Source organism: Orycteropus afer, unplaced genomic scaffold, assembly GCF_000298275.1.
Source record: "Orycteropus afer afer isolate SDZICR_OR568_19922 unplaced genomic scaffold, OryAfe1.0 scaffold00085, whole genome shotgun sequence".
Classification (NCBI taxonomy): domain Eukaryota; kingdom Metazoa; phylum Chordata; class Mammalia; order Tubulidentata; family Orycteropodidae; genus Orycteropus; species Orycteropus afer.
The window spans coordinates 3,848,665-3,857,739 of record NW_006921672.1 but is presented as its reverse complement, the minus strand read 5'-3'; the positions used below and the strand labels follow the sequence as shown (position 1 = coordinate 3,857,739).

Sequence of the window (9,075 nt, the reverse complement as noted above, 5' to 3'; positions counted from 1 at the left end):
GCTAACTCTCTACTCTACTTCACTAAGTGTGATATTCTTCAATGCTGAGCCTATGCCAAGAGCTTTATATTCATCATTCATTCATTCAACAAATATTGATTGAGTGTCTGCTGTTGCCAGATACTCTTCTAGGCTCTGGGAATACATCCTCATGGAGCTTACATTTTTGCAAGGAGGGACATACACAGTAACACAATATAAATAACAAATGACGGGATGTTAGAAGGTGGTAAGTGCTGTGGGAAAAGTGAAGTAGGGCTGAGAGAGGGCTGCAGTTTCAAATCCAGTGGTCAGGGTAGACTTTCTGGAGAAGATGCTATCTGAGTGAAGAATTGAAAGAGGGAAGGAATGAGCTGTGGGAGACCTGGGGGAAGGACCTTCCAGGCACAGGGGACAGCATATGCAAAGGCCTGAGTCAGGAGCATGCCAGGTGGGGTGAGGGACACAGAGAAGGCCATTGTGGCTGGACTAGAGAAAGGAGGGAGTTAAGAGATGAGATCAGAGAGGGGCCAGGGGAGGGGACTGTCAGACACAGCTCGCTTAGCCTTCGCAGGCTAGTGTAAGGACTTTGGCAATTTTGAGCAGAGGAGTGGTGAGATGGGATAAGTTGACAGGAACGGTGCCGTGGCATTAAAAACAGGCCATAGCAGACCAAGAGCAGGAGCAAGGAGACCAGGGAATCCAGGCAAGGGTGGCGGTGGTGGTGGTGGTGGTAGAGGTAGTGAGAAGTGATCCAATTCTGAATGTATTCTGAAGGTAGTAGCTCCAACAGGATTTAGCAATGGGTTTGGATGTGAGGTGTGAAAGGAAGAGAAGAGTCAAAGATGATGCCCCAAAGCGTCTGACCTGAACAACTTCAGGGATGGAGTTGTTCTTACCTGAGATAGAAAGCAACTGGTTTGGGGAGGAAGAGTTCACTTTTGGAGTTAGGCCGTTTGCAGGGTTGAGAGATCTATCAGACTCCCAGAGGAGATGTCTAGGAGGCAGATAGAGAAATAGTTCAAGGAAGCAATCCAGGCCAGAGAAATGAATTTGAGAGTGGAAAAGCATATGGATGGAGCTTTAAACCAATGGAATGAATGAAACTGAGGGAGTAAGGAGCTCTTGTGGCGCAGTGCCTAAGGCATCTAACTGCTAACTGGAAGGTTGGTGGTTCAAACCCGCCAGCCACTCCATGGAAGGAAGACTGGACAATCTATTTCTGTACAGATTTACTGTCTCAGAAACCCAATGGAGGTTGCTATGAGTTGGAATTGACTTAAGGGCAATTTGGATTTTTTTTTTTTTTTTTTGGTTTGAGGGAATAAAGGATATATAATTGTGAAAGGCCCAAGGGTAGACTTGAAAGATGAAAATCATCCAAGAAGACTGATAAGGAGTGGCCCTGAAGAGGGGAAAAGCCAGGAGAGGTGGTGTCCTCTGAGCCAAGTGACGAAATGAGAGAGGAATGGGAAGCAGCTGGTTTGGACAGCTCTTTCTAGCTGCATTATCTCAGGGTTTAGCTCTTTTAATATATTTTACAACTCAGAAAGTTGGCTTTCATAAGGGTAAATGTTGGTAACTGCTGATAAGGGGCCGAGCTAGGCTTGCGCCCTGGTGACTCTAGAGTGTGCAATCTTAAGCATTCATGCAGGGCCTTGTACCCGTGTGCCAGATACTCTGCTGGGCACAGGGTGGGTGGAACTGACACAGCTGCCCTTAAGGAATTCACTGTCTACTAGTGGAATGTACAGGGGCCAAGGAATTCAGAACACCCACCCTGGGGCAAACAGGCCACTTCACATGAGGGGGCCTGGAGCTGGATGGGATTTGGTTAGTCAGAGAAGGGGGTCAGGAGAGTGGGACCAGGAGAGCTGGGGCCTACTTGAATATCTGCTGAAAAAGAAAGTGCTATCTGAGTCCAAAGCAAGAAGAGGAAGTGCCTGGTGACATGAGGTGAAGGGGGACATGGAGATATGGTGGCAGAATGTGAGGGGCTGGCTCTTCCAGGACCAGCTTGTCAGAGAGGCTTCCCAGCCAAGTGTTCAGGTAAACAGAGGCTTCTAGATGTGAGGGTGCCCCCGGCCAAGATGGAGGCAGTGGAGCAGGAGGAGGTGAGTGACTGCTCCAGTAACCCGTGTCTGTCTGTCTCTTACAGAAAGGAAGACAGAGGAAGCCACGGCCTCTCGACCCTGGCGAGGGCTCTAAAGACACAGACAGTTCAGCAGGGCGGCGGGGAAGTCCAGGCCGAAGGCATGGGCGCTGGCGGGGCCGTGCTGAGAGCCCAGCTGTGCCAGTGGCCAAGGTGGTACGGGCAGTAACCAGCCGGCACAGAGCAAGCCGGCGGGTCCCACCTGCCCCACCCCCAGAGGCCCCGGGCCGCCAGAACCTGAGTGGGGCGGCAGCTGGGGAGGCGCTGGTAGGGGCGGCTGGCTTCCCACCACATGGAGACACAGGGAGCGTGGAGGGCGCCCCTCAGCCCACAGACAATGGCTTCACCCCCAAATGCGAGATCATGGGCAAGGATGCACTGTCTGCACTGGCCCGGGCCAGTACCAAGCAGTGCCAGCAGGAGATCGCCAACGTGGTGTGCCTGCACCAGGCTGGGAACCTCATGCCCAAGGCTGTGCCCCGGCACTGCCAGCTGGCTGGTGAGGGACGCGGCGCTCCAGTCCTTCCCGGGTATGGGGTGGAGTGGTGGCAGCCTCGGGAGGTGCATGATAGGGATTCTCAGCCCCGTTTGTCACAGAGAAGCAGCCCAGGGGGACCCAGTCCCCCATCCAAGTTTGTACTAAGTGTGCTGAGTGAGGTAAAGCTGCACCCCCAGAGTGTCAGGCTCCAAGTTGGGGATCTTCCTTTCTTAGGCGGGCAGCTCCTCTTCCCATCGCACCCCACTCTGTGACCTGTTCTCTACTCTCAGGGAAGATGAGCCCCGGCATCCAGTGGGACGATATCCGGGCCCAGCAGCCCGTGGACGGCCCTCCGGTACGAATCGCCTACATGCTGGTGGTTCATGGCCGCGCCATCCGCCAGCTAAAGCGTCTCCTCAAGGCTGTGTACCATGAACAGCACTTCTTTTATATCCATGTGGACAAGGTACTGTAGTTGTGGGGAGGCCGATGGACCTGAGGTGAGCAGAGCAGAGGGCCAGAAGGTCACAGACAGACAGGGCCTTTGACCTGGCTCAGGTAGCCTCCTTGCTTTGCAGATAGGGAAACAGGCCCATATTGGGAAGTAGCTGGCACAAGGTCACACAGCTGGTTGGGAGCTGGAGCCCCGCCTCCTGCTTTCTCCGTGCCACATCACCTTATGCTGGGGTTAAAGATGGTCACGCTCGGGGCCCCTCGGGGCCCAGGCACAGCTGTTGAGTGTGACTCCCCCACTCCCAGCGCTCCAACTACCTGCACCGTGAGGTGGTGGAACTGGCCAAGCAGTATGACAACGTGCAGGTGACGCCCTGGCGCATGGTCACCATCTGGGGCGGGGCCAGCCTGCTGAGGATGTACCTAAGGAGCATGAGGGACCTGCTGGAGGTGCCTGGCTGGGCCTGGGACTTCTTCATCAACCTTAGTGCCACCGACTACCCAACCAGGTGAGGGGATGGTGCTTAGATCACTCAGGATAGGCGGGGCCTCAGAGTGAGAGGGCCCTAATGGCTCCTTCCCCTGTCCCCATGCCTCACTCTGGCACCTGCACAACCCACAGGGGCCCTCAGCCCCAGCCGTGCTTTAGGGGAAAGATTGGTAAAGGATTCTTCGAGGATGTTATTGTGTGCCATCAACTTGGTTCCAACTTACAGCGATGCTATAGGACAGAGTAGAACTGCCCTAGAGGGTTTCCTAGGCTATAATCTTTACAGGAGTGGGTTGCCAGGTCTTTTCCTCTAGAGAACCTGCTGGTAGGTTCAAACTGCGGACTTTTCAGTTAGCAACTGAGTGCTTTACCATTGCACCACCAGGCCTCCTTGATCTGCTGCTAGAGATGAGGAAGAGGAGAAGGAGCCTGAGGTCTGGCCCTGGGGGTACGGGATCAGACAGCAAGGGGTGGAAGAAGGTTGGAGTGGCCTTCCTTGAGGATCTCAGGTGCCCACTACCACCCCAGAGCATCAGCTAGACATGGGACCTGTGGCCAGTGCAGCTTTCAATGAGAAAGGAAGGGGCTGCAGGCCAGAGGGACAGAGTGCTGGAGGGAGTCTGCTCTGGGACATGTTTGACTCCTCCCCCTCACACTGCTGCCCACCCACTCCCACTGCAGGACCAATGAGGAGCTAGTGGCTTTCCTGTCCAAGAACCGGGACAAGAATTTCCTAAAGTCACATGGCCGGGACAACTCTAGGTGAGGGTGAGCGGGGGACGGGAATGGGGGAGGCCTTGGCCTTGGGGTTTTGTCACAACCCTTCCTGCTCAAGAGAGCTCAGAGCTTCTAGCCTGGGGTTATAGAGCCTCCAGACCAACCACAGATGGAGAAGTGGGGATTCCTAAGCTACATGGGAGAACTTAGACCTCACTCTGCAGGACCCTCAGCGGTGATTTGTCTCCCATCACAGGTTCATCAAGAAACAGGGCCTGGACCGGCTTTTCCATGAATGTGACTCACACATGTGGCGCCTGGGTGAGCGGCAGATCCCAGCGGGCATCGTTGTAGATGGCGGCTCCGACTGGTTCGTGCTGACACGCAGCTTCGTGGAGTACGTCGTGTACACAGACGACCCGCTGGTAGCCCAGCTACGCCAGTTCTACACATACACACTGCTCCCAGCCGAGGTGGGTGACCCTGGAAGGACCAGAGGCCAGGGAGGGCATGTGCTGGGGTGCCCGTGGCTCACCTTCCACCCTCCCCTGGCTGCCTGCAGTCCTTCTTCCACACAGTGCTGGAGAACAGCCTGGCCTGTGAGAGCCTCGTGGACAACAACCTTCGGGTCACAAACTGGAACCGCAAGCTGGGCTGCAAGTGTCAGTACAAGCACATTGTGGACTGGTGTGGCTGCTCCCCCAACGACTTCAAGCCACAGGACTTCCTGCGGCTACAGGTGCCTGCTCCGTGACCCAAGAGGCTGCCCCTTGATGGGGCTTCATTCCAAGTTTCCACCATGCGCTTTTCTCTGTGAGCTTTCCCAGGGTTGGAAAGGATCCAGGATGGGCCAGGCAGAGAACTTGGGGGACTTCAGCTGGAGCACTCCACCGCTCTGGGCAGTAGGCTACAATAGCAGCAGGAAGAGCCTTGGTGGGCTGCCCAGTCCTCATCTCTAGGCAGTCCTGGGGTAGGTCCAGAAGCTGAGCCACCCTCCTTGCCTCTTTCATTCCAGCAAGTCTCCAGACCTACCTTCTTTGCCCGGAAGTTTGAGTCGACTGTGAACCAGGAGGTACTGGAAATCCTAGATTTTCACCTATATGGCAGCTACCCCCCAGGCACGCCAGCCCTCAAGGCCTATTGGGAGAACATCTATGATGTGGCCGACGGCCCCAGTGGGCTCACTGACATCATGCTCACCGCGTACACTGCCTTCGTCCGCCTCAGCCTGCACCATGCTGCCACCACCGCACCCCCTCCAGCCACCCCTCTCTGCAGGTGAGACCCTCTTCTGACATACCTAGGGTTTGGGATGCTCTGTGAGGGACTGGTCGGAAAGAGACAGCCCCTGCCCACGTGGAGTCTCATATCTACCAAGGAAAATGCAAATAAAAAATAAGGAAGGCAAGAGTCAGGCAAATAAGTGCTGTGGGTGTGTGATTTGGGGCAAAGGATGTACCTGGGCTGGGATTCCTCAGAGCCCCCTTCCTGGTTCTCAGGCCAAGTCAAGTGTGCTGATGGCATCTCCCTTTCTCCCTGCTGGAACCTTCTTAGGTTTGAGCCCAGGGGCTTGCCGTCCAGTGTGCACCTGTATTTCTATGACGACCATTTCCAGGGCTACCTGGTGACGCAGGCGGTGCAGCCCTCAGCCCAGGGGCCGGCAGAGACGCTTGAGATGTGGCTGATGCCCCAGGGGTTGCTGAAGCTGGTGGGGCGCAGTGACCAGGCGAGCCGGCTTCAGAGTCTGGAGGTGGGACGGGTCCTCCCTCTTAATTTTTCCTGACCCCAGCAAGACTCAGGGTAATGGGAAGAGAGGGACAGAAACCAAGGGACGTAGTGGTAAGGACTTGGCTGAGCCTTTGTGGACTGAGTGCACAGACTCCGGCTTTCCCAGGAACGGCAGCTGTGGAAATGCCCTCACACAGACATGCTTGTGTTAACCACCATGTATGCACAATGAGGTGTGCTTCCCATTCACAGTACACAGGACATCAGTGGGTGGAAAGGGAATTGTCATTCCCACTGCAGTGCAAGCCCAGTCTTTTAAACTGCAGGGGTTTTCTTCTGGAGGAACTTGAACATTCTGATTGGGCCATGAGGTTAACCTGTTCTTTGGAGGCTTTGGCTTCATGTGGGGACGGTCTCTGGACAGAGCTGCAAATCTCATCTATACCTTATGGTCCCCATCACTGCAGAGCAGATCAGAACAGGGAGGGACCTTACAGCTCTCCCACTCTGACCCCTTCATTTTGCTGATGGGGAAACTGAGGCTCAGAAAGAAACCGTACTGAGCCTCAGTACATGCAACACTGAGTTAGAGGCAACACCAGAATAGAGAGGCCTTTTCCCCATGCTCTTGCCCAGCTGCCTCCCTCCCTACAGGTTGGCACCGAGTGGGATCCCAAAGAACGTCTGTTCCGGAACTTTGGGGGGTTGATGGGGCCACTGGATGAGCCTGTGGCCATGCAGCGCTGGGCCCGGGGCCCCAACCTCACAGCCACCGTAGTCTGGATTGACCCAACCTATGTGGTGGCCACGTCTTATGACATCACGGTAGATGCGGAGAGTGAGGTCACGCAGTACAAGCCCCCACTGAGCCGGCCCCTGCGGCCAGGAGCCTGGACTGTCCGATTACTTCAGTTCTGGGAGCCCCTGGGCGAGACCCGCTTCCTCGTGCTGCCCTTGACCTTCAACCGCAAACTACCTCTCAGGAAAGGTACTAATCTAGTTCCCGAATGATACCCAGAAGCAAAACAGAATAGAATCGCTAGGCAGGTGATACCAGACTATCAGAGCTGAACCCCATCCCTAGAGGGGTGGGGGAAAACTGGGGCCTATGACCTTCTATGCCCTCACATTCCCAGGGCCCAGCACTGGTGTGATAGGAGAGGAAACGAGTCATGCAGATCTAGGTCTGGAACGTAGCTCTGCCACTTAGAGTGTTACCCTTGGCAAATTACTTGGCCTTCCTGAGCCTCAGTACATGTAATACAGATCCACTCAGACTAGCTCCAGTGAAAAAGGAGACGTTTCTGGAAGACTGCAGGCCTCTCCTGCACCGGGGCAGGACTGCAGGTGTCACTGGGAACCAGGGGTGCCCTTTCCTTCTCTCTGGGGCCCGCTTGTCCCTCATCCTGGCCTTTGCCTGTCAGCCTCAGGCTCTGCCTGTCTGGCTTGGTCTCCTTCTTCCTACGTGGCCTCTCAGTGCAACAGAGACTGTTGAGAGCCTCTTGGTCCTCAAGTTCCTTATCTTGGGAGAACACATCTGATTGGCCTTCCCACTCCACTGTGTGGCCAGATGTCAGGGTCATGTGGCCCTCCACCCACTTGGCTAAGGCTGAGGGAGCAGTCTCTGAGCAGAGGTGGTTAGGCTGGGTAGGTTCGCACAACAGGGGCCTAATAACAACCCCTGAGAGTGTATTAGTAGTTGGTACACAGTAGGTGCTCAGTAAGTAGATATTCCCTTTTTGTACAGCACCCTCTCCCAGAGAATGTGGGTCAGAGCAAGCATGGCCCAGAGGAGAAGGGGGTTGCTGATGATACGACTCGGTTCATATCACTCTGAGCGGGCACAACTGCATAGCGCCAGGGGCTGCGGCCACTCCCCTGGAACTCAGCAGTGTACTGAAGGAGCCAGATGGGGGAAGATGGAGCCAAGCTTTGCAGTAGGCGGGTACCTGAGCTGAGCCCAACAGAATGAGCTGGGTTTTTATAGATGGAGAAAAGGATCCTGCGCTGAGGGGACAAAGGTGGGGGAGTCACGCATGAGGGGAGCAAAGGTTGAGGCAGGCTGGGTTGAAGGGGATGGATGATACAGAGGGTGGGCCAGGCAGGCAGGAAGGCTCCTGAAGCAGTGGGACCCCACAGCTGGAGAGCTCAGTAACAGGCTTCTGACAGCTCTGGGAGCCCCTGGAGATGGTTGAAAAGAGGTGTGGGTCACACAACCAGTCTGCTACAGGAAAGGAACCTTATTTTCTCAAGTGCCATGAAGCCAGTTTTATTTAATCCTTAAATTGGATATTCAGGGATTACAGTCTTGGTTTTATAAAATGAAGGCACAGGAGGTGCCATGGAGTAGCCCAAGATTACTCAGCAAGATGTGACTTGGTGGTAGAGTTCGGACAGGACCTGGGAGGGGCTTCCCAGGCCTGGCTCGGGGCTTGGCCTCCCTGGCATGTTGGGCAGGGAGTGCTCACTGCCTGCTCTGTATCCCCCAGATGATGCCAGCTGGCTGCACGCTGGGCCACCCCACAACGAGTACATGGAGCAGAGTTTCCAGGGCCTAAGCAGCATCCTGAACCTGCCTCAACCAGAGCCGGCGGAGAGGGCCACCCAGCGGCTCACAGAGCTCACAGGCCCTGCACTGGAGGCCTGGACAGATGCAGAACTGAGCGGCTTCTGGTCTGTGGCTGGACTGTGTGCCATGGGCCCCTCCACGTGCCCCTCCCTGGAGTCCTGCAGACTGACCAGCTGGAGCTCTCTCTCCCCCGACCCCAAATCAGAGCTGGGGCCTGTCAAAGCAGATGGGCGACTCAGGTAGCAGGGCCCCAGCCAACGCCCGGAAGACCCAGGGATTGCACCTTACAGATTGTGGAGGGATCTTCCCTCCCACAGGCAAGAACCAGGCCCAGGCAGCACCCATTCCAGCCATCAAGAACCCGCAATACAACAGGGCAGGCGGATGCAGTGCTTACTGCTGCTGGTGGCTCTGCTAGGGCCCAGAGGATTGGCAGGATTGTGGGGAGGGGACTCCAGCATTCCACGCCCTGCACTTCCTCACTTTCTAGTCTGTATTTTTTTATTTAA

At 55.5% G+C, this 9,075-nt stretch overlaps 1 protein-coding gene across 1 annotated transcript; it reads left to right on the top strand.

The window, feature by feature from the left end:
• The first annotated feature begins 216 nt into the window (after nucleotides 1–216).
• Nucleotides 217–8,809, top strand: XYLT2 (xylosyltransferase 2). The gene is made up of 12 exons (XM_007942172.2): nucleotides 217–229; nucleotides 1,393–1,409; nucleotides 2,138–2,630; nucleotides 2,900–3,075; nucleotides 3,369–3,571; nucleotides 4,234–4,314; nucleotides 4,526–4,742; nucleotides 4,832–5,008; nucleotides 5,285–5,547; nucleotides 5,824–6,019; nucleotides 6,652–6,985; nucleotides 8,487–8,809. Exons 1-12 carry the CDS (start codon nucleotides 217–219, stop codon nucleotides 8,807–8,809), a joined length of 2,493 nt encoding a protein of 830 aa, XP_007940363.1.
• Nucleotides 8,810–9,075: the final 266 nt, after the last annotated feature.

Excerpts from the sequence above, each read along its gene's own strand:
- XYLT2 (XM_007942172.2), top strand. Across the intron at positions 3,572-4,233 it reads GCCACCGACTACCCAACCAG|GACCAATGAGGAGCTAGTGG; the intron begins GTGAGGGGATGG and ends CTCCCACTGCAG. Across the intron at positions 4,315-4,525 it reads CATGGCCGGGACAACTCTAG|GTTCATCAAGAAACAGGGCC; the intron begins GTGAGGGTGAGC and ends CTCCCATCACAG.